The 25,883-nt window shown below is 40.6% G+C and overlaps 1 protein-coding gene across 8 annotated transcripts in view; it reads left to right on the top strand.

Annotated features, from left to right (window-relative positions):
* dagla (diacylglycerol lipase, alpha) overlaps positions 1 to 25,883 on the top strand; it is a 329,798-nt gene that overhangs the window by 259,432 nt on the left and 44,483 nt on the right. For all 8 annotated transcript variants that reach the window (XM_087996619.1, XM_087996615.1, XM_087996617.1 and 5 more), the window contains 4 exons: positions 1,636 to 1,716; positions 14,952 to 15,094; positions 17,430 to 17,498; positions 25,653 to 25,725. In XM_087996619.1, the coding sequence (XP_087852745.1) occupies positions 1,636 to 1,716; positions 14,952 to 15,094; positions 17,430 to 17,498; positions 25,653 to 25,725 (366 nt within the window). The remainder of the gene's footprint in view (positions 1 to 1,635; positions 1,717 to 14,951; positions 15,095 to 17,429; positions 17,499 to 25,652; positions 25,726 to 25,883) is intronic.

The raw sequence follows: 25,883 nt of genomic DNA, 5'->3' as shown, positions 1-25,883 counted from the left end.
CTGGTAAGCCATAATAGTGAAAACAATTAAAATGTCATATTAATTGTGCCACTAACTAACATATGCTGTACAAGGTAGAGAATGTATTGTACATGGAATTATGGTTAAATATGTAAACTTATTTTGTATAGTAGTCTTGTAATCAGCTCCATTTGTGCGATGTAGTAGAGCCAAGAAGAGCTGAACCGCATTTGTCAGCATTTTACCACACTTAAATAAAAGCAAAATACTTCAGATAATGAGAATCTGAAATAAAAATAGAAAGTACTACACAAGTAATTTATTGTGTAGTGTGTAGTCAATGGAGAGAGTAACATAGTTGTGTAGTTTTCTGCTATCCCTCTAGTTTAAAGGTATCTTTCAAGATATTGAAATAATTAGTATGGCTCATTTTAAAATTCCCTCTGGTATTGCCAAGCAAGCCATTTAGTTGTATCTAACCACCACAAATCTGACAAAAGAAATAAAACTGAATGGGTCAACTTGCAAGGATCTGAAAATGATAGTTTCAGTCCTATTGATCCTGCAAATCACTCCTTATCAATGTCTGAGGAGCTTGTGCAAAAACTGGGAGAACTGTTTCAGAGATTAGTCAAGCAGCAGCTTGATGTAGGCATTTTCACTGAATCATATTTGAAAGACAATGTCCCAGACACTGCCATGACCATCACCACCCCTCGGCATGTCCAATTCACTGACATGACAGAACTGCCAGAGATGGCTGCACAGTGGTATACAGTCAAGAGGGAATCCTCAACATTGACTAAGGACTTCAATATCTCCTAGTGTTAGGTCAAACATGAGTAAGGAAACCACCTTATGATAATAACCTTAGATTTATTATCAGATTAACAGAGCTAACATTTTGAGTCTGAAGCAACTGTTCTTTAGAGCTATTTCTGTTTCTCTCTCTACAGATGCTGCTAGACTGCTCAGTTTCTCCATTACTTTCTATTTTTATTTCAGATTCTCATTATCTGAAGTATTTTGCTTTTATTTAAGTGTGGTAAAATGCTGACAAATGCGGTTCAGCTCTTTTTGGCTCTACTACATCGCACAAATGGAGCTGATTACAAGACCACTATACAAAATAAGTTTACATATTTAACCATAATTCTATGTACAATACATTCTCGACCTTGTACAGCATATGTTAGTTAGTGGCACAATATCTGTTAATGTCCTGTCAATTGTAAATATATATTGTCAGGCTCCAGGATTCGTAATATGTCATAAAACTTTATTTCAGCGATTTCATCTTTCTGAAAAAAAAATGCAGTTTTAAGAATCATCTTCATTGCTATAATCCAAGACAGAAAGCAGGCAAGATCTGACAACTAACTCTCCCTCCTCAAATGAGACAGAATTGCCAGATATTGTGAAGCAGTTCCTTTGGTTAGTTTCTAGAATTGCAAGTTCTCACCCACTGTTGTTAAACATCGAGTCTATGAACAGAATGAATTGTTAAAAAGTTCATAATAGCAAAATTGAAAAATTTGAGTTCTGCAAGGTATCTTTGAACACTTTATTTAAATGATATTTTGCTTTTCTTTCTATTATTAAGAATTAAACACATATCAACCTCTGTAGCTAGGTTTTACAATTGATCTTGCATGCATTCTGATCCTTTTCCAGGGCATGGTTCTATCTGCAGAGTACATCAAAAAGAAATTGGAGCAGGAGATGATTCTTTCACAAGCTTTTGGCCGAGATCTGGTATAGTACAGCTAATATTACAAAATATTGACAATTTGCCTAATAAATACTGTCGTTCTGAAGTAAAAACAATATCACTATCCAAAAGAGGAAAACTGGATTGCAGTTTGTTTAAGTTGTCATGAAATAAACCCCCCCCCCCCCCGCCTTGAAATTGGATGGTCAGTGTCTAATGTGCAGTTCCAATATTCTCTGATGTGAGGTTTATTGTTTTTTTTTGAAAAACCATATTTACTAATTTTCTAAGTTACATTTTCAGATTTTGCTGCATGTGTAATGTGTAGATGTCCCAGCTCTTATCAGTACTTTTTTAGCAGATTACTTCTGTGTGTCTTTAAACAGGTGTACTTTTCTAGAAAAGTCAGAAATTTGATGAAGTCCTAAACTTATATAAATTTAACAGTTATGATTTGCTATTCCATTGAATAGTTGATATTCATTTAAGTTGTGCATTGTAGCCTGCTCAGCTCTATTGAGAGCAGAGGATCAGATGGTTGGGACGGCTCCAGGTATGCACCGTAATCTGACTTGATAATGTAGAATAACATTTCAGTTTAATGATGAATGGTACTCTTTTGAAGTAGATAGTAATCTATTGGCCACGCTGTTGGGTTTGATTTTAAACATTCCACAGCAATATAAAAAGGGCAAGGAGTTCTTCAAGAGCCCTTCTTGCCTCAAGTACATCTCCAGGATATCTCTAAGAGTTCCTCAGGGTACTGTCCTAGGCCCAGCCATATTCAGCTGCTTCATCAATGACCTTCCAGCCATCTAAAAGTCAGATGTGGGGATGTTTGGTGATGATGATCGCACAATGTTCAACACCATTCACTACTACTTCTCATACTGAAGCAGTCCATGCTCAGGTGCAACAAGATCTGGACAATATCCAGGCTTGGTCAGACAAGTGGCACATGAAATTCCTGCCACACAAATGCCAGGCAATGGCAATCTCCAATAAAAGACAATCTATCCTGGCTTTTTGACATTCAACAGTGCTACCTTCGTTGAATCGCCAACTATCAATAACATTGATAGGAGATTATCATTGACCAAAAACTCAAATGGACTTGTTACATAAACACTGGCTATAAGAGCAGGTCAGAGGCTAAGAACAACGCAGTGGGTAACTCACCGCCTGACTCCCCAAAGATGGTCCTACATGGCTGAAGTCAAGATGGAATGCTTCCCACTTGCCTGGATGGGCACAAATCCAATAACATTTGAGAAACTTGACACCATCCAGAACAAAGCAGCTCACTTAATGTGCACCGCTCCATCCACCAATGATGCTCATTAGCTACAGTGTGTACAATCTACAAGATGCACAGCAGAAACTCACCAGAGATTCATATACAGCACCTTCTAAACTCACAATGACTTTCTTCCAGAAAGACAAGGGAAGCAGGTGCATGGGGACACCATCACCTGCAACTTCCCCTCCAAGCCACTCACCATCCTGACTTGGAAATATCTTGCTGTTCCTTTACTGTAACTGGGTTAAAATCCTCAAAATTCCCTCCCTAAGGCATTGTGGGTCAACCTGCAATGGTTTGAGAAGGCACCTTACCACCACCACCACCACAGGGGCAGTTAGGAATAGGCACTAAATGCTGGCCAGCCAGTGTCGCATGAGTGAATTTTAAAAAGTACTATTAAAAAAGCCTATTGATATTGCTATTTTAGAAAACTTGCTGTGTGTTCACCTTCATAATAAATAATCTATGATAAGTCATAGAGTCATAGAGATGTACAGCATGGAAACAGACCTTTCGGTCCAACCTGTCCACGCCGACCAGATATCCCAACCCAATCTAGTCCCACCTGCCAGCATCCGGCCCATATCCCTCCAAACCCTTACTATTCATATACCCATCCAAATGCCTCTTAAATGTTGCAATTGTACCAGCCTCCACCACATCCTCTGGCAGCTCATTCCATACACACACCACCCTCTGCGTGAAAAAGTTGCCCCTTCGGTCTCTTTTATATCTTTCCCCTCTCACCCTAAAACCTATGCCCTCTAGTTCTGGACTCCCCGATCCCAGGGAAAAGACTTTGTCTATTTATCCTATCCATGCCCCTCATAACTTTGTAAACCTCTATAAGGTCACCCCTCAGCCTCTGACGCTCCAGGGAAAACAGCCCCAGCTTGTTCAGCCTCTCCCTATAGCTCAAATCCTCCAACCCTGGCAACATCCTCATTGTATATGAAGTATTTTCAGCTGCTATTGAGACACATGATTATGACTATATAAAAATGCAAATGTATCAGGTTGTAAGTTTGCTCGCTGAGCTGGAAAGTTTGTTTTCAGATGGTACGTCACTATACGAGGTAACCTCATCAGTGAACTTCTGGTGAAGCGCTGGTTTCTATTTATGTCCTGCTTTCTATTTATGTGTCTTGGTTTCTTCAGGTGGGGTGATATCATTTCTGGTTCTTTTTTCTCAGAGAATGGTAGATGGGGTCCCAATCAGTGTGTTTATTCCAGTTAGAATGCCAGGCCTCTAGGAATTTCCATTTGTGTCTCTGTTTAGCTTGTCCTACAATGGATGTGTTGTCCCAATCAAATTGTTGCCCTTCCTCATCTTTATGTAAGGATACTAGTGACAGTGGATCATGTCTTTCGGTGGCTAGTTTGTGTTCATATGTCCTGGTGGCTGATTTTCAGCCTGTTTCTCTGATGTATTGTTTGTTACAGTCCTTGCAGATATTTTGTAAATGACATTTGTTTTGCTGATTGTTTGTACGGGGTCCTTTAGGTTAATTAGCAACTGTTTAAGCGTGTTGGTCGGCTTGTGGACTTTGGGTCTGCTACATGGATGGCACTTCTGTGATTAACCTACAACACCATTAATAATATCCTTACTGACATAAAGTTCACAAAAGAGAAGAATGACTCCCATTCCTAGATGTTACAGTAGAACAAACAGATAATGGAGAACTTCAAACCAGCATGTACAGAAAAGCAACACACACAGACCAAATACTTAACTACAGAAGCAAGCATCCCAACACACACAAACAGAGCTGCATCAGGACATTATTTCAATGAGCCACAACACACTGCAGCACCCAGGAACTATGAACAGCTGAGGAAAAATACCTATGCAGTGTATTCAGGAAGACTGGTTACCCAATAAACGCAGTTGCCGATTTTCTCAACAACAGACCCAAACAAGCAGACACAACGTGCCCAGAAACTCTAGCCGCATTACCTTACATCAAAGACATCTCTGAAATGACTACCAGACTACTCAGACCTCTTGGCATCATGGTAGCCCACAAACCTACCAAGGCACACACAGCAGCTAATGAACCTAAAACAACCAGCAAAAAGAATGTCATTTACAAAATATCATGCAAGGACTGTAACAAACACTACATTAGACAAACAGGCAGAAAACTAGCCACCAGGATACATGAACACCAACTAGCCACCAAAAGACGTGACCCACTATGTCTAGTATCCTTACATACTGATGACAATAGACAACACTGTGACTGGGACAACACATCCATCGTAGGACAAACTAAACGGAGATATGCACAGGAATTTCTAGAGGCCTGGCATTCTGACCGGACTCCATCAACAAACTTATCGATTTGGACTCTACCTACCATCCGCTGAGAAAAAGAACCAGAAAGGATATCACCCACCTTAAGAAAGTTAGAAACATAAATAGAAAGCGGGACATAACATTAGCGCTTCACAGAGGCTCACTGGTGATGTTACCTAGTATGGCGACGAAACGTTTGAAAACAAACTTGCCAGCTCAGTGAGCAAACTTACAACCTGAACCTCAACCTAAGCTACAAATCTTCTCAAAAATCAAATGCAAATGTATTATGTAGGTCAGTTGGTTTTTCTCTCACTCCAAAAGATCTGTGGGCAGAACCTCAAGTGAGTCCGAGCAGTGGGCTGTGGCAGAATCAGGCAAATATCCTGCTACGCCCGTCTCAACTTTGGGAGGATCTGGCTCCAACTTTTATGATTTTCACAAGTGGTTTGACAAGATTCTTGCTAAGCAGCCCGAGATTCCAATCAATGAGGATTAAAGTTTGTAAAGTACCCTGTTAATACCACACCTAATTTCATTAATGTTCAGACTTCCATCTCATCAAACAAGCTAGACATTGGCAAAACTTGAGAAAGAAACCAGATTGATCTGTTCAGCTAGTCATTTGCTCTGAATGACCTACATATTGCCTGAGAACATATTGCTCCCTAGAGCATGGTCCACAACTGTCAGGTGGCTAGGCACATCTTGACCAAGACTATTTGGTCAAGTTATTTGAAGAGTTGATCTTCAGTCCGTTTCTGTGGACTAAGTTGCTTCAACCTCTGCAGGTTAGTCTTTGCCAAATTGGATTGCAAGCTCTGGACAAGGATGCAGTACAGTTGTGAAGGGAAATGGGCTGGGCTGAAGGGAGACTAGGAATGATGAGATGTGGGGAAGGGAGAAGGGGAATTGATTGTGGTCAGGAGCATTGTGGTCGGGTGGGGTAGCTGGCTGAGAAGCAGTGAATGATCACATTGGACATGGTTATTTGACATGACGGCGCTTCTTGGAAACAATAGAATATGCAGAATGCAAGAAGGAAATTCAACCTCTTAAGCCTGTTCTACCATATGTACAACCACCACTGATCTAATCTCAGCCTCAACTCCACTTTCCTCTCTCCATAATCATTTAACCTGTTCCTAAGTAAAAATCTGTGTCTCTCCTCAAATTTATTCAGTGTCCCAGAATCCAAGGATTCATGACCCTTTGAGAGAAGTAATTCCTCCTCATTTCTGTTTTAAATCTTCCACCCCTTAGACTTCTCATTCTAGATTGCCCCACAAAAGGAAACATCCACTCTACATTTACAATGTCAGTTCCCTTTAGCATTTAATATATCTCAATTAGATCTCCTCTTATCCTTCTAAGCTGTAGTGGTTTTAGGCCTAAACTATTCAATCTCCTCTTATAAAACAAGCTTTAAATCTCTGGAATTAATCTAGTGAAGCTTCTCTAAACAGCTTCCAATGTCATTACAAAGGTAGGCAGCTGTAGGCACAGATTGGGATGGGACTTTTAAAAATAAATGTTTATGGGATGTGGGTGTTGCTGGCTGGGCCAGTATTTATTGCCAATCCCTACTTGCCACTTAAAGTGGTGGTGAGGTTCCTCTCTGAACTGTTGAAGCCTATGTGCAATAAAGGAAGTATGAAGTGTGTGGAGTTAACAGCATGGGCTACAAGTCTGACTCAGTCAGGCTGAAAGCAACTGGAAGAAGAGTGGTTCACCACAATGCCAATCGAAAGTGTGCAATTCGGAGCATTCGGAATGTGCAGGGTAAATGACCTGACCAGTGAGAGGAGGGGCTATAACAAAAAACTATCATAGGAATTTTAAAGGGAAACAACATTGGCCATAGGCATGCTGGCTGCTTATTCCCTGACCATCCTACAGCATGGGCGCACTCTGAATGTTGCACTTCCCTGGCACATCCAACGACAACACATTGACTACTACACCTTCATGACAGAGAGACCTAAATATTTGGGATATTAAGGAAAGCCAAAGGTGTCAGCATGATCCATTGTTATAACACCCCTGATTTTGGATGATGCAGTATGCTGTCAGCGCTGACCTCCATTCATGGAGTCTCATCTTTGACTAGGAAGTGCTGTTAGGTGGTGTGAAGATGCACAGAGAGACTTGGATATTCACCTTGCAATTTAACAGAATACTAAGGTTATGAAGATTCAGACCATGCCTCGGTGAGGAATGGATTTGATGGTGAGAAATTGGAGTTTGGAATGGGATCCCAAGACAGCGGCTTTTGGAAATCTTCGATTGGTTTTTACATTGTTAACTAAAGTAATCCTTAATTATTGCAATTTACTTTGGTAACTTTAATGAACGTAAGTGTGCCACCAATTGCAATAATAATATTTGTAGAAACTCTCAAGATTTAGATGCTGTGTCATGAAGTAACGTGGGATTGGTGAAGACAGGCAGAGGGTACCATCTGGTTGGTCATAGGAGGAATGAATCCGGTAGGTAGCTGGGTGGAGTGGAAGGGAGGGGGAGGGGCTGGGAAGGGAGTTGGGGGATGGCAAGGGAGGTTATTTGAAATTGGAGAACTCAATTCCTGATTGAATTCTTGATAAAGGGCTTTTGCCCGAAATGTTGATTTTCCTGCTCCTTGGATGCTGCCTGACCCGCTGTGCTTTTTCAGCACCACTCTTATCTTGAAAAACGCAATGTTGAGTCCTCTGGGCTTAGGCTGCCCAGGCGGAAGGCGAGGTGTTGTTCCTGCAGTTTTCTTTTTGGTTCGTTGTGGCAATGAAAGCGGCTAAGAATGGTTATGTTGGAAAGGCAGTAGGTAGGGGAATTAAAAGGGTGGTGACTGGGAGGTCTGGTTGGCTGCTGTGTGCCCGGCAGAGATGCTCAGTGAACCGTTCTTAAGTTTACATTTGGTCACCCCAATGTAGAGAAGACCACATTGGGAGCATCTGATGGAGCAACTAGATTGGAAGAGAGGCAGTTGAACCTCTGTCTCACATGGAAGGATTGTTTGAGGACCTGGATAGAGGTGAGGCGGGGGTGGTATGCCAGCAGTTTTTGAATCTTTTCCAGTTGCATTGGAAGGTACCTGGGGATTTGGGGGAGGGGGGGGGGTTGGTAGGGAGAGTGGCGCAAATCAAGGACTGTTGAAGGGAACGGTCCTTGCGGAAGGCAGAGAGGGGTGGGGAGGAAAGATATTCTTGGTGGTGGGGTCTAGTTGGAGTTGGCGGAAGTGTTTAAGAATGATGTATTGGATGCAGAGACTGGTGGGGTGGTGGGTGAGGACAAGGGGACTCTGTCTTTATTGAGTTTGGAGGGTCGGGTTTGGAGGGGAGGTTTCGAGCAATGGAACATGGAATGGAGGTGGTGTGGTGGAGGGCTTTTTGGATAACAGAGGGGAAAAGCACATTGTTCAAAATAGGTAGTCATCTGGGATGCTTGGGAGAGGAATGTATCCTCTTCTGAGCAGATATGGTGGGGGTAGAGGATGGACTTCTTGCAGGATACTGGGTTGGAGGAGGTATAGTCTAGGTAGTTGTGAGAGTCTGTGGGTTTGTAATAAACATCTGTCTGGAGACTTGCCAGAGATGGAAAAGGAGAGATCAAGAAAGGGGAGGGAGGTGTCTGAGGTGGACCAAGTGAATTTGAGGGTGGGGTGGAAGACTTGGGCAAAGTCAAAAACTGTTCCAGTTCAGCCTGGGTGCAGGATGCTGTGCCAATGCAGTCATCGATGTAACGGCAGAAGAGTTGGGGCGCAGTGCCTATGTAGGTACTGAAGAGGGACTGTTCGACATAGCTGACAAAGAGACAGGCATAGCTGGGGCCCTTCTGGGTGCCCATGGCCACCCCCTGGATTTGGAGGAAATGGAGAATTTATTGAGGGTGAGGAATAGTTCGGTGAGGTGGAGGAGGGTATTGGTGAAGGGGAACTGGATAGGTCTGTTGGAGAGGAAGAAGCTGAGGGCCTGGAGGCAATCCTTGTGGGGCATTGATGTGTATAAGGACTGCATGTCCATAGTGAAGGTAAAGCGCTGGGGGGCCAGGGGACTGCAAGTTACTGAAGATATCAAGGGCGTTGTTGGTGTCACGGATGTAGGTGGCAAGTGTCTGAACCGAGGGGGAGAGGATGGACTCGAGATAGGATAAGATGGGTTCAGTGGGGCAGGAGCATGTAAAGATGATGGGTTGGCTGGGGTAGTTGGGCTTGTGCATCTTGGGGAGCAGGTAGAACTCGGCAGTGCGAGGTTAGGGGGCTATGAGATTGGAGGCGGTGGAGGGGAGATCGCTGGAGGCAATGAGAACACAGTGCGAGTAATTTTTGGCATGATGGGTCGCGGTGTGGTTGTGGGCAAGGGGGAGGTAGAATGTGGTATCATAGAAATTATTGAGGTTATCAAGTGGAGGAGGAACGTTGGAGGTGGGAGAAGGGATCCTTGGAGGGAGTTGGGAGTTTTTGTCAAAGAAAAAGATGCGGAAGTGGCAGAAGAAGAGCTTCACGTTGTGGCAGCTCCAGAATTCATTGAAGTGGGGGTGGAGGGGCACAGATGTGAGCCCTTTTCTGAGGACGGACCATTCAGCCTAGGAGTTTGAGGTTGTGGGGCATAGTGAATATGTGGCAAGGCTCAGGGGTGTCCTGGGGCAGGGGGAAGGGTGAGGATTGGATGTGGTGTGGTGGGGGATGGAGTGGGTTTGAAAGGGGAATGGGGTGGGGGGGGGGGTGCAGGGGAGATGAGGTGAAGAGGGTGAGGAGGGAGAGCTGGTATGCAGTTTTTTGGTCTCTAATCAAGTTCCTAATTTTGAGTGTTGGCATTCATCTTTTCCCACCACCCCTGGTATTAGAAAAAATGAGAGATTATGTCAACTAGGAACTTAGTCCTAAAATTTGGAGAATATACAAGGCAGAGTCTTGGAAACTGAATGAATATCCTTGGGAATATTACATGGTACTTTGGTCAAATAATAAAAGAATGTTGTTCAAAGGAATAGAGTCTTGTAGGCATTACAATGTCCCTGCTTTCTTAGTTGACTTACCATTACACCACCAGCATACTGACCTTGATGAAGTAACTTGAGCTGGTGATATCAGAAGGGTGTGCAGCTTCACGCCTTCTCTTCCTCTCCAATCTTGCTTGTGGATTCTTGCTACAATATCTTATTATGGGACAGGGTGACAGGCCGGAAGGAAGAAGAAAGGTAAATCCTCACTTCTTCCATAGACACTTCATCAAGTTGGCCTGCCTCATTTCCCAGCAACTACTCCAGCATTGTTCCTCATTGAAACACACATATATTCTTCAAGAAAGTCCTCCTGACTATGTTTCAGAAATTTCTTCACCTTTCCCTTTAATGTAACATTATCCTAATTGATAGGTATGATTCTGTTATTGCACAGCACTGTGATTTTCCTGCATATTTTTTCTCCACATCACTCTCTCTATTTGGAGATCTGTAGCACCTGTATATGGGGCAATGAGGGTTGAAATTGATCGTTATTATCATGTGATTGTAATTGCAGGGTCTTTCTGGCAGGTTTGCTACATTTCTAGGTAAGGATGTGATACAATTTGACAGATGTTCCAGTTGTTGTTGAGCTTGATGAATTGCCACACACATAGCTTCACTACTGAAGGGACAGATAGTAGATTATTGTCAAGAAGAACAAGTTTGGAAAATACTCTTTGGATAACAATGTGACTGCATATTGGGCAACTGATGCATATTGTGGATGTTTGATGCATCTATGTACACAAAGCATTATCTCCAATCAAAGCCAATGATGTAGTCCTGGAACTGTGTTTCACCAGAACAGCAGAAGACATGACTGGAGATTCAAAATAGCAGGCCTCCATAAGGTTGCAAGTATGTTATTTAAATTAAATTAAAGAAATTCTAACATTTGGGGTTAATTTTTGATGGTGATCAGTGGAAAATGTACTAAAATCTTAAACATTGCAATTCCATTCATTTTAAGGTAAAACTATGGACTTATTTCTATCGACCCAAAGCAGTTATAAAGAAGCAAGGAGTAGGCCATTCGACCCTTTGAGCCTGCTTCACAGTTTGATATGATCCTGCCTTTTGCTTTAAATTTAAAAAATGATCAATCTCTTTCTTAAATATATTCAGTAATTTGGCCTTCAGTCTTCACAACCTTCTGTGACAGAAAATTCCACCGGTTCATTGCCCTTTAAGTGAAGACATTTTTTCTCATCTCATATCCCGTATCCTGAGACCGTGTTCCCGGTTCTAAATTTCCCCAACCAAAGAAAACACCCTCCCTGTATTTAGTCTATCCAGCCCACTTAGACATTTCAATCAGATCCCCTCTCATCCTTCTAAATTCTAGTAAATTCAGGTCCGGTTGAACCAATCTATCCTCATAATTCAGTCCTACCATTCCAAGTATCAGCCTACTGAACCATCTGCTGCTCCTCTTCTATTTCTTTCCTTAGGCAGGGAGACCAAAAATACATAATACTTAAAGTGTGGTCTCATCAACGCTCTGCAAACTGCAGTAAGATATTCCTACTTCTGAACTCCTATCCTCTTGCTTTGAAAGCCAATATGCCATTTGTCTTCCTAATTGCTTGCTGCACCCGTCTGTCTACTTTCATTGATTGGTGTATAAGGACAACCAGATCCCTTTGTACATTCACATTTTGCTGGACCTATGTGAACATATTTAAATCATACTAATATGTGAATAAACGTTAGATTCATTACCAACAAATGATGGGCAGTGGATAAATTTGTTATACAGGTGGTTCTGGAATAACACACGTTTCAGCAGCGCAATTTGGCTATAACGTCACTGAAGAATTAGAGAATGGTATTTTGGAGAATGATTACCTACTTTGGCAATAGAGTAATTCCAGCGGGAGTTGGTTTGCATGCTTCATTCTCCACATGTGCCAATGTGCACACTGAAATCTCTGCTCCATTCTGTGCTTGCGCTGATGTTCTTCTTGTACTGTGTGTGCGCCGTTGTCTGCATATATGCGACGTTGCTGCCAGTCTTTGGGCCATTCTGTGCATGCACCAATGTCAGCTGCCGTCAGAGCAGCTTTCTTTGAGAGGTACTGTGCAGAGAGCAGCTTTCTTACATTTTTTAAATGTACTGTGTTAAATTTACTTTTGTTTCATTAATAAATATGCTTTCAACCTTCATTCAGGCTGGTCTATACTTTGCATTAGGCTTTTGGGTAATTTTTGAGTAATCATGAGTGATATTTTTTGCTGGTCTGCCCCTAGCCCCATTTTTCCCATAGACCCCATTATTTCTGTTAAGCGATTTTCTATTAAACGAGGTTTCGCTGAATGCAACTACAGTGTTATAGGATACCTGTATGTGTTTATGTGTGGGCTTTTGGAATTGCAGATGAGATCGGGGGCACAGTGGCACAGTGGTTAGCACTGCTGCCTCACAGTGCCAGAGACCCGGGTTCAATTCCCGACTCAGGCGACTGACTGTGTGGAGTTTGCACGTTCTCCCCGTGTCTGCGTGGGTTTCCTCCGGGTGCTCCGGTTTCCTCCCACAGTCCAAAGATGTGCAGGTTAGGTGAATTGGCCATGCTAAATTGCCCTTAGTGTTAGGTAATAAGGGGTAAATGTAGGGGTATGGGTGGGTTGCGCTTCGGCGGGTCGGTGTGGACTTGTTGGGCCGAAGGGCCTGTTTCCACACTGTAAGTAATCTAATCTAATCTAATCTAATCTTTACATTAACTTTCTCACTGGGTGGAAAAAAAAACTTGTTCTTTATTTATTTGATTCTTTCTTGCTGATCACAATGCACAAAATACCAATTTAGTAGTTACTGCCGCCTCTTTGAGAACTGTAAGAATATATTTTGCAGTTACATCAACTAAAGCATTAATGTTCATCTGGGCAGATTCCTGTCAATTCTTTAAGGCATATGATGCTAATGTCTGTAGGATCATTGATGTCAAAATATTTAATGGTGCACTCAATAACCTTTTGACTAACTTGCTAAATCTGAAAAATATTTGGGACAGACAACTTTTATGATGTTTGGGGAATAGTGGGCTTAATTACTGTATCTCTGTAAGATAGAATGAATAACACTTGATTCAGCTCCTTACCAAATCAACTGAGTTAAATCAGTTGATCTGTTTTGGCATTTGCCATATTAATGGTGGTGACTGTATTTCAAAGATTTGATTTATGGATAATGTCAACACAGGAACATCATTCCAGGGAAAATAATAATGTTTATAATTATTGAGAGTACTTTGTGTACTGAATATAATGCATTTATTTACCTAATGTTAAATACTTGTGTCTGCATGTATTTACTCTGAGTTAAGGTTTATTTACAATCTATATTATGACTTGGTTGCAAGGAAAGAAGGTACTACTAAAATATGTGGAGAAATAAGTTGCAACAAAGAAATAAAAAGGTTTCAATTGGGTATGGATGGTTCAGTGAATGGCACAAAATTGGCAGATGGCATTTGATGTGAATAACTGAGGTTATCCATTTTCATTGAAGGAATAGAAAGGCAGCTTACTGTCTAAATGGAGAGAAACTTCAGAGTGTTTCAATGCAGAGTGAACTGCTTCCTTGTTCATGGATTGCACAAAATAAGAATGCAGATACAGCAGTTAATGAGGAATGCAAATGGAATTTTTGCATTTATTGTAGAATTAATAGAGCACTAAAGTAAGTGTTGCTGAAACTGCATAAGGCATTAGTGAGACTGCGCCTGGAATAGCATGTAAAATTTGGTCCTCTTACTTGATGAGGGAAGTGATTGTATTGGAGTCTGTTCAGAGGAGGTTTATTAGATTGATTCCAGACATGAGCGGTTTGTCTTATGAAGAGAAGTTGAGCTGTTTAGGCCTGTATCTCTAGAGTTAAGAAGAATGTCAGGGGATGTAATTGAGGCGTGTAAGATACTAAAGAGAATTGACATGGTAGATGTAAAGATTAGAGCGGTGTTGGAAAAGCACAGCAGGTCAGGCAGCATCCGAGGAGCAGGTAAATGGACATTTCGGGCAAAAGCCCTTCATCTGGAATGAGGCTGGCAGCCTTGGGGTGGAGAGATAAAATCTTGACTCTAATCTCCAGAATCTGCAGTCCTCACCTTCTCATAGTAGATGTAGAGCAAATGTATCTCCTTCTGGGGCAATCTAGAAAAAGAGCTTATACATCAGGAGTAGCAGATAGTTGAGGAGAGATTACTTCCCTCAAAGGGTAATGAATCTGTAAAATTCACTACTCCATAGTGCAGTGGATGCTGGCACACTGAGTAAATTTGAGGAGAGAGGCAGATTTTTAGTTAGTAATGGGTTGCGGGGTTATAGAGAGCTGGCAGGAAAGTGGAGTTGAGCTGGGTTCAGATCAGGCTCGAGATGCTGAATTACCAATTCCTACTCCTGGTTTTTATGTTCTAAGAGAGATGTTTTGCTTAAGTGTAATAGTTAATTAAGGGGTATGGAAGACTGGGCATATCAAGCAATGATTGTTTTTTTTCAAGAAAGGGATAAATCGTGTAATTGAAATGTCGTAACTAAGTTGTGATAACTCACTGTAACCATCGATTATCAAAACAGCAGACTGTTTGAGAACATGCCTTTTATGAAGGCAGTAAAAAATAAAACAAAGACTATCACAAGTATTATCTGTGATTTTACTGCCCTTATTTTACTACCAGGTGAAAGGTACCAAACATTATGGATTAATCGTGGTTGGACATTCCTTAGGAGCTGGAACTGCAGCTATTCTTTCTTTCTTGCTCAGACCTCAATACCCTACACTACATTGTTATGCTTACTCTCCACCGGGAGGACTTCTTAGGTAGGTGCATATTTTATTTTGTACGTAGACGTTATCTAATCTAGGTTATAGAAAACTGAATCAGAGTTTGTGAACTGATCTAAGATGGGGGAACAAAACACTGTTGTAAGTGGGTGATGTTGAGTTTGCTGACTGTATTAATGACTTGTTTGAATTTTGTATTTTATGTAGTAACTGATTAAAATACAAGAAAAATGGCACTCTATGATTGAGAGTAGATAGGGGTTGAATTGTATCTGAACCTTGTTAATACATTTATCTTTAAAATATTAAAAATGTCATTGCACACATGTTGATTTTATTACAAATGGTGTGCACCTCAGCTGATATTGATGGTAATATTCCAATTAGCAAATTCGATCCCCAGGCTATTAAAATTTGAACTTTGAACTTCTGCTCACTTCAAAACACCTACGGTGTTAGGGAGGCTAATGTATTAGAAACAGTCAGCGTGTGAAGATTATACTTGTGTAAAATAGTCCAAAAGTTGGGTACTTCTGAACTGCTATAGAAAACTGATCAACACATTCAGTTCTTCGAAGTTCATGACCAGGCTCTTAAATTCAGTGTGATGTGTTTTGTCAATGTGTAGTAAATAGATTTTTCTAGGAATATGCAAAACCAATGTAGTGTACAAAATCCCATGCAAGGACTGCACAAAACACTACATAGGACAAACAGGAAGACAGCTAACGATCCGTATCCACGAACATCAACTAGCCACGAAACGACACGACCAGCTATCCTTAGTAGCCACACACGCAGATGACAAGCAACATGAATTCGACTGGGACAACACTACAATTATAGGACAAGCCAAACAGAGAACAGCCAGGGAATTCCTAGAGGCATGGCACTCATCCACAGACTCTATCAACAAACACATCAACCTGGACCCAATATACCGGCCACTACAACGGACAGCTGGAGCTGACAACCGGAAGCGGCAGAGACAGGCCACTATAAATGCCGGAGGAAACATCACAGAAGCGCTTCACAGGAGGCTCCCAAGACTGAGGATGTCACCTAGACAGGGGACGAAACGTTTGCAAGACAAATTCCCAGCTCGGCGAACAGAACCACAACAACGAGCATCCGAGCTACAAATCTTCTCCCAAACTTTGAATATGCAATTAAACAAAACTCAGTAATAGTTTGGGCACAGGCGGTCCTCAAGTTTGCTTCAATTGAATTAACAAGTCTGTTAAAACAGCAGAAATTTGAATCAATTATCTCTATTGCACAGGAAATGTTCTGCTCATTAAAGAAAACAGAATTTAAAAGAATAATTAGGTCAGGGGACTGAGGTGGAATATGGATGGGACACTAGTGTTTCAACTTTGAGACCTTAATTCAAAGTCCACCTGAACTGACCACTGGATAAGTGTGAGAAATGGAAATGTGGTGCAAATGAAGATGCTGTACTTTTCTTGGGGCTAAAGCATGTACCCCAACTTGACCAGAAATGAATGGGCACTGATGTTGAGTATCCAGTATGATTTGTTCTCTACTTTTAACATTGCATACCTTAATTTTCAGAAGATTCACATAACAAAAAGTAAAACAAGCATTTGATTAATTGAGATGCTAGTTGAGTACCAGATTTGAGCTTCTATTGGTTCTATTTTCTGAGCATTTACTAATAGTAACTGGATTGGCTTAATTTATTTCTTTAAAATTTCCTTTGCATCTTTATCAAAATACAGCAGAAATATTAAAAAGGTAGAATATTATGGTAAGTGCGTATTAAAATAAAATGTTGGAGTTCTCCTTAATTTTGCACATCGAGCCATCACCTGTTGTGGTACTGTGTCTTAAGAGACTAGAATGTTCCACTACTGCTCACTGCTCCATTATGCTTTGGTTACCTTTACATAAGTAATTTGACTACACTGTCCCTGAATTAAGAGCATATCGGTCAGGATCTATATTCCTAGTTCTAAACTAGCAATCTTTCTGCAATATACTTTTTCGAATATTGGGTGTGGACAACTTTGGAATTGATTATAATTGCGTCAAGATCAAATAGTCTGTTGATGGCTATAGTATATACTTCCAAATGAAGAATAGCTGCTAAGGCAGGTTACTTAAAGCCCCTGGTACCTAGGGAATCATGTCCTGGTAAGAATAATTTTCTTCAGGAGAAGAAGGATGGAAGCAAATGTTAATCTTGTCTTATATGAAAATTTAGATAATACCAGTTTAATATTAGATGGGTTTAAATATTTATATCTTTTTTGCTGTTTTTTATGTGATCGGTTATACTCAATATTAAATTTTCTTTCAGCATAACTATGCCTCCAGTTTAATTGTCCTTTTCTAATTTAATCCTTAGCTCTGATGCTATGGAATACTCCAAGGAATTTGTGACATCTGTCATCCTTGGAAAGGATTTGGTACCAAGGCAAGTTGTGAAACCTTATTTTATTTTATATTTCAACCTCAATTCTGTGCTTTTTCACTATTTATGGTCTTGATTTTCTGCCAGAATCTTTACAGATTTTGAGGTTTAGTTTTGTAAGAACCAACTTTATTTAATTGCTTTTCATTGATTTTTCACTTTGTATTGCCTTTAAGCCAAATTGATGTTCCAGTTGGGGGACACATGGTAGAACTAGTTATACAATTAGCTCTGCTGTTTAGCTTTTGATCTTTTTTTTTATTTGTGTTGCCTTTAGAAAGGAAATGAGCAGGAGCTAGGCAGTTTGGAGTTGTTAACGATTGCATCATTTTAATAATGAAAAGTAATCTGATACTTATTTGGATCATTTAACTTGCTCTGTCAGAAAATTCAAATTTCATTGAGTTTTTGGTGGTGTTACTTATCTGCTGAGGGCTTTGAGGAGAGCCACTCTATTGTGAAAAAAAATTTTAAGATGTTGCTTCATGAGTTAGCAGATCTCAAAACTTTGTTTTCTTTGATGAATTGCTGAATGTATATAGCTATAGGAGGAGAAAGTGAGGACTGCAGATGCTGGAGATCAGAGCTGAAAATGTGTTGCTGGAAAAGCGCAGCAGGTCAGGCAGCATCCAAGGAACAGGAGAATCGACATTTCGGGCATAAGCCCTTCTTCAGGAATGAGGAAAGTGTGCCCAGCAGGCTAAGATAAAAGGTAGGGAGGAGGGACTTGGCGGAGGGGTGTTGGAAATGCAATAGGTGGAAGGAGGTCAAGGTGAGGGTGATAGGCCGGAGTGGGGTGGGGGCGGAGAGGTCAGGAAGAAGATTGCAGGTTAGGAAAACGGTGCTGAGTTCGAGGGATTTGACTGAGACAAGGTGGGGGGAGGGGAAATGAGGAAACTGGAGAAATCTGAGTTCATCCCTTGTGGTTGGAGGGTTCCTAGGCGGAAGATGAGGTGCTTTTCCTCCAACCGTCGTGTTGCTATGGTCTGGCGATGGAGGAGTCCAAGGACCTGCATGTCCTTGGTGGAGTGGGAGGGGGAGTTGAAGTGTTGAGCCACGGGGTGGTTGGGTTGGTTGGTCCGGGTGTCCCAGAGGTGTTCTCTGAACCATTCCGCAAGTAGGCGGCCTGCCTCCCCAATATAGAGGTTGCAGGGGAAGGTGCCGGGAGTGGAGGTTGGGTTGGTGGGGGGTGTGGACCTGACGAGGGAGTCACGGAGGGAGTGGTCTTTTCGGAACGCTGATAGGGGAGGGGAGGGAAATATATCCCTCGTGGTGGGGTCCGTTTGGAGGTGGCGGAAATGACGGCGGATGATCCGCTGTACATGGAGGTTGGTGGGGTGGTAGGTGAGGACCAGTGGGGTTCTGTCCTGGTGGCGGTTGGAGGGGCAGGGCTCAAGGGCGGAGGAGCGGGAAGTGGAAGAGATACGGTGGAGGGCATCGTCGACCACATCTGGGGGGAAATTACGGTCCTTGAAGAAAGAGGCCATCTGGGTTGTACGGATTTGGAACTGGTCCTCTTGGGAGCAGATGCGGCGGAGACGAAGGAATTGGGAATATGGGATGGCATTTTTACAGGGCGCAGGGTGGGAGGAGGTGTAGTCTAGGTAGCTGTGGGAGTCGGTTGGTTTATAGTAAATGTCCGTGTTGATTCGGTCGCCCAAGATAGAAATGGAAAGGTCTAGGAAGGGGAGGGAGGAGTCTGAGACGGTCCAAGTGAATTTGAGGTCGGGGTGGAAGGTGTTGGTAAAGTGGATGAATTGTTCAACTTCCTCGTGGGAGCACGAGGTAGCGCCGATACAGTCATCGATGTAGCGGAGGAAAAGGTGGGGGGTGGTGCCAGTGTAGCTGCGGAAGATGGACTGTTCCATCTTATATATATATATATATATATAGCGATAAGTTTGTTCTAATAATGAATGTAGAATACAAGATCAGCACTTATTTCAGAAGTTGAACCATTTGAAAATATTGGAGAAGAATTTCAGATTGTCATGAAATTTAATGTACTTTTGTATATTATTACCTGAGGTATCGACCCTGAGCTTCCATGAGAATTACAATCAGGAAATTGCACTTGGAAGGAGTCAGGGCTTACCTGATATCGAAAACCTACTTTGAGAATCTGATCAAAAGAAAATACTGCAAATTCTGGATATCTGAAATAAATACAAAGTAGTGGAGAAACTCAGCACATCTGGCAGCATCTGTGAAGAGAGGAACTGAATTGACAATTTGGGTCTGGTGTGACTGTTCTTTAGAGCTGGGTAATACCTGTAAACTTGGTTGTGTTCAAAACATGAAGGGTGTGAAAGGGGGATTTAGTAGACACTTAATCAAACAGTAGGAGAGAATTGGAAAATTCTGTAGTGAACAAACCAAAGGATTAAGGTGGAGATTCCATTCGAGAGAAAAACAGAACTTCTTGAAGGTGGGAATACCGAGAAGAGAAGTGACCATGAATACAGCAGATGCTAGAAATCTGAAATGAACACAGATAACATGGAGAAACACAGCAGGTAAAGTGACTTCTGTGGAGAGTGAAACAATGTTAAAGTTTCAAGTCTATTATGACTACTCTTTGGGTTCCCAATTTGCACTGTTGCCATTCCCAACTGTCCTGAACTGCTCCTCAGGCACACTAGTTTGTTAACCATGACATTTAACATTCCTTACTCCTGATCCCAAGCTATATCATTTGAGATCTTACAGATAGCCTTGTTGGGGTCCCCCTTATCAATAATAATCAATGTGGATGTTTTTCCACCTAGAACAACTCCAGAATTGATTGACAGCAGGTGATTGGCCTTTGTATTTAAGACCTAAGTTCCTCCCCATTGTGAAGGTGGGCCTCAGCTTAGGGAAGGGTCAACAAAACCTTTGTAAGTCTCTGACAATCCTTTGCTACCTAACCCAAAATATTGATGTTGTAGTCAGTCATTCTCTGTCTAAGTATTACTCCGCTTTTTTGATTTTCCTGCCAAAACGAATAACTCCACATTATACTCCATCTGCCAGATTTTATCCCACTAATTCAATTCATCTGTACACTTCTGCAATTTTCTTATAGCTTTTTTACATTATGCTTTCCAATCTATCTTGGTGTTGTCTGCCAATTTAACCATTATGCCTTCTCTTCCCTCATCCAAGTCAGTGGTATAAGTTGTATGAAGGCGAAAGCTCATTGCAGATGCCTGCAGGACTTCACTCATCACACCTAGCCAACCAGCCAAAATATCATTTCTGAGTCAATCTTCTATCAGTGTTAATATTTTACTTGTTACACCACAGACATTTATTTTCTGCAATAACCTTTGATATGGCACCTTATCAGATGCTTTCTGGGAATGAAGTATAGTTACATAAGTGGGATCCCTTTTATCTACATTTAAAGAACATGGTTTCCCTTTGCCAAAAATATGTTGACTCATCCCAGTTACTTTGAGATTTTTCTAGATGTGCAGCGATAGTTTTTTTAAGGATTGAATTTAACACCTTCCCCATAAAAGATATCAAACTAACTGGCTGATATTTTCCTATTTTCTGCCTCTCAGCCTTCTTGAATTGAGGGATTATATTTGCTAATTCCACTTGAACCTTTCCTGATTTTGGAAAATTAACAGTGCGCATCTTCTACCTTTTTAAAATCCTAGTATCTGGACCCAGAGGCTTGTCAATGCCAGCGATGCCCTAATCCTGTGATTGACTAAAAAACAAAACTCCATTTTGCTTAGTACCATTTCCTTGATGATTGTAATTTCACGATGTTTCCCTCTCCCCTTTATTTCCTGATTTCTAATTGTTAGCAGTATTTTTGTATTCTCTATAATTAAGGTGCTTTCAAAATATTTGTGCATTTCATATGCCATTTCCTTATTACCAACTATCAATGTCCCATTCTCACTTTCTAAAGGACCATACTCACTTTACTACTCTCTTTTTATTAATTACTTGTAGGAATTCTTGTTTTCCATTTTGCATTCGTAGCTAGCTTGCTGTCAGCCTCTAATTTCCTCCTCCTGATTAGTCTTTTAGTTATTTTCTGTCTTTTTTTTAATATTCAGATTGATCAACCGAACTGCATGTTAACTTTGCTCAATAATATTGATTTTCCTTAAGTTTGATGCTTCTCTGAACATTTTACTTCCACCATGGATGGTGGATTCTCCTTTCAGAATTCTTTTTTAATAGCGGGAGTATACCTATTCTAAAATAGCCCCTTAAGTGTCTGCCACTGTTTCTATTGATCTATCCCCTAGCTTAGTATGCCAGTTCACTTCAACCAGCTCAGTTTTCATGCGCTTTAGTTAGGTTTAAGTTTCTAATCTTACACCCAAATTCTCCCTTTCAAACTGGATGTAACATTCAAGCATCTTGTGGACACTGCTGCTTAGGAATACCTTAACTCTGAGACCATTAATTAGTCCATGACCTCTTTGGTTGGTTCCAAAACATGCTGCTCTTAGGAACTATTTTGTAAGCATTCTGTGCTCTTCTTATCCAGGCTACTACTATTATTCTGACTTTTCCAGTTTACACGTAGGTTAAAGTCACCCATGATTGTTGCTATCCTTTTATCACAAGCACCCAGTATTTCTTCTTGCATACTTTGTCCCACATTGTGATTACTGTTTGGTGACCTATAGTTAGACTACTCCAACTCATAACTTATTTCACAAGCTGTTCCTCAACCTAAACTAATTCTACATACTGATCTTCTGAACCAAGGTCATCTCTAGCTATTGCACAAATGCCATCCTTGATTAACAGTGTGAATTCTCCACCTTTACTTAGTTTCCTATATTCCTTGAATGTCATATACTCCTCAATATTCAGGACCCAATTGTTGTCATCCTGAAGCCATTACTCTATAATGGTTGTCAGGTCACATTTATTTACTTTGTCATAAATGTGCATTCTGATGCAGAGATTCTAGATTTCTCCTTTTACTTTTGTAAAGTCTGGTATTAACTGTCAGTATATTCCTATTTTCCTTTCTGTCATTCTCTGACCATCATTTACCATGTTACTATTTTCTTGTTTTTCTTTGGCTCTACTTTCTGATATGCAGCATACTTCTTTATTTGAACACATGCCACCGCTATTTAATTTAAAGCCCTCTCTTCTTTCCTTGTTACAGATTCACCTGACCATTGACTTCAGTATGGTTCAGGTGTAGACTGTCCCGATAGTACAACCTGCACTTTACTCAGTACTGGTGCCATGACCCACGTGCAGGAACTCACTTCTCCCACATCAGTCTGCAAGTCATGTATCGCATATTCTAATGAGGAGACAGCATATTATTCATCTGTCTAATTTTATGTACTATACAACAATATATTTTATTAATTTAATAATCTACTTGTATACTACTATTAAGGACAGAAAGGACTTTAACCAATTACTTGAGACTTACCAACCAGCTAACTCCTTTCTCTGTAATAGAGCAAGAACCAATTCTATTCCGCTCTAATGAATCTAGCACTATCTCTGACTAACTGCCTCATGGTTCTCACTGCATCTATTTCTCTGTCTTTTCTTCTCTTGTGCAAGCTAAGCAATCTTTATTAGAATAATCAAGAAGTCCTACTTTAAAAAATGATCATAGGGATTCTACAGTACAGTGTTTGAATAGTTAATTTATACAACTTAGGATTTATCTGATGAGCTGTTTCTTTAATTCCATCATTTTCCCCCACGCTAAACTCTTATCTGATCTGCTGTCTCTTGATTAGAATATGTGATCTTTTGCGTCTAACAGACAAACTTTAAGTCACCTGTAAATTTTCTGCCAAGCATTCCACAGTTCCCATACATCAGCCTCCAAATTTTACTTCAGCACAATATGCACTGAGATGAGGTGTCCACTTTTTTCCTTTTGAGCTAATTTATGTTAGGCTGAACATAAAATTTAAGATGTATCATCATCATCATCAGACAGCATTATAGATTGTGTTCCATTGATGATCAGAACATGGCCAACAGGACTTCAAGGCTATAGAAAAAACGTGTAGCGCTGAAAAAGCACAGTAGGTCAGTCAGAATCTGAGGAGCAGGAGAGTCAATGTTTCGAGCATAAGCCCTCATTAGGAGTGCCTGAAACGTCGACTCTCCTGCTCCTCAAATGCTGCCTGCTGTGCTTTTCCAGTGTCACACTTTTTGACTATGATCTCCAGCATCTGCAGTCATCACTTTCTCCTAGAACTTTAAGACTATACAGACTTGAGCTAGAAATATGTTCGAATAATTATGCTGTTGAAAAATACAGCTATTTAGTGATTTCAGATGCCAGTTCCAGGTCATATGTACCAAATAAATTGGTTCAACTTTGACTCATTTCAATTTGATTCAGAGGCTTTGAAATCCTCACCTGAGTGAGGATTTAATTGATGGTCACTGCAACTCAACATCACCAATGATGGGCTAATTTGACACAGGATGCCTCGGGGTAATATGATGAAGTTGGAGGAAACATGCCTCACTGAATTCGGTACATAGCCAATTTTGTGCAATGGAACAAACTACTTCAGACAAATTGATTTTTGAACCAGAGTAAAGGAGAACAGCAAATCAATCATGCATGGTTATATTCATGACATACATTTAAATTTTTGATCTTTAGCACAGTTGCATTAACCCAGATTATGCTAATATCTGATTGACTGGCTATTTTAGTTACTTCTTTTCCGCTCCACCCACCGTTGTCAGATCCAGTCTTCTAACAGAAAGGATATCTTTTGACCTCCAATCCTGCCTTTTTAATGGGGTTATCTGATGCGTGGCCAACTGAACTGTATTTTTCAAACATGTAGGCTAGAGAAAGTGCTGTTTATGCACAAAATCAGAGACTAACAAGATTAGTTTATTTTCTCATTATACAGAAAATTGTACTTGCATCTTTAATATTCATAAAGAATGTTACTCTTTCACCATGTTGCATGCGAATATAGGAACAGTAGCAGGTTAGTTAGCCCCTTGAGCCCATTCTACCATTCATTTGGATTATGATTAATCTGTATGTTCACTCTAGATATGTATCCTTTAATATCCTTGTTCAATTACTATGACCACTGAATGTTTAAAATGTGATGTTTTAAACTGTCTCCTTCAATTCAAGTTAAAATGGGACATGTTATAATCACATCAGGTTTGCCTGCAGATGAGCATAACTTAGTTAGCTGCCACAGAGACAGGGACCCAGATTGAAATTACTAAAAATAAGTTTAAAATTTTAACGTCTGAACACAAAGGAGAAGGCTGTTTTGGCATTCTAATCAAAGTCAGTCAGACTGAAAGATTTGGGGAAGACGAGCCACAGCAGTTACTAATATGTCAGGCAAAAGAATTGTTTGGGTTAATAACCAAGTGGAAAGCTGGTGAGGATAGAACCTATAATGGAAGGAACACAGATCACGAATAGTGCAAGGTCACAGAATTCGAGGTCCATATGCTTAAGGGTTGAATGAAGGGGTTTAAAAGGACCCAGGATGATTCATCATGGTGAAGCAGAGAGGAGATCTAATTAGATCCAACGACAAACACTCACCAGACATTGAAGTACTGGATTTTAATTCACATGAATTAATGCCAAAATCTTTGATTTTTATTGTTATTCAGTCCTTTCCTTTATTTTGTTCTTCTTTATATTCTTGTGTGCATATCACAAAAGCCATCACTGCTGAGTTTTCAATGTATTAGTAAATCCTAATTTATTTGAAACTGAAGAAATTTTCTATGATTCTTTTTTTAAATTGCACTTCAAAAACAGGTTTTGTGAAAGCAAGCCATCACCTATTTCAAAAGGGAAAATGAACAAAATATCAAAAAAAAGAGAATAGTAATATGGTTAAAACTCACCTGTTCCTCTTGTCTATGACTAACTTAAAAAATAGATTGAGAGTTAGGAGATAAAAGATTGCAGTTCTACACAAGTCGAGTCTCCATTCCACTTTCTGTAAACTTATTTAGTGCAACTTATCATTACCTAGTGCCATTAAATCAAATATCAGGTTGGTTGCTGGCCATTGTTGTGTGCAGCTGGTTGGCTTCAAGATTAGGCATGCAGGTTTCATACAAGTACCTTTGTTCTACTTAGTATTATCCACTAGCCATGGGATATGTTCCTAAAAATGCATTGCTATTCTTATGCTCCTGTAGACTTGGCTTATCGCAGCTAGAAGTCTTTCGTAGACACTTACTTGAAGTGTTGCAGAAGAGCAATAAACCAAAGGTATGCCTTTCTATTTTTCTGACTTTTTCTGAGTGTACTTCCTCATTAAGTATTTGTTATTGAATAATGTAAATACATTAATGCAGCTCCCACCAAAAGCCAGGATACAGTACTTTCTGTAAGAATTTTGGAAAGCTGATCATTATTATTACCTGCCT

The sequence above is a fragment of the Chiloscyllium plagiosum genome, unplaced genomic scaffold, assembly GCF_037043375.1.
Source record: "Chiloscyllium plagiosum isolate Xiang-an unplaced genomic scaffold, Cpla_swu_hap1 HiC_scaffold_18, whole genome shotgun sequence".
NCBI classification, from domain to species: domain Eukaryota; kingdom Metazoa; phylum Chordata; class Chondrichthyes; order Orectolobiformes; family Hemiscylliidae; genus Chiloscyllium; species Chiloscyllium plagiosum.
The sequence above is the reverse complement of the archived record's forward strand: the minus strand, read 5'-3'. Positions and strand labels throughout refer to the sequence as shown.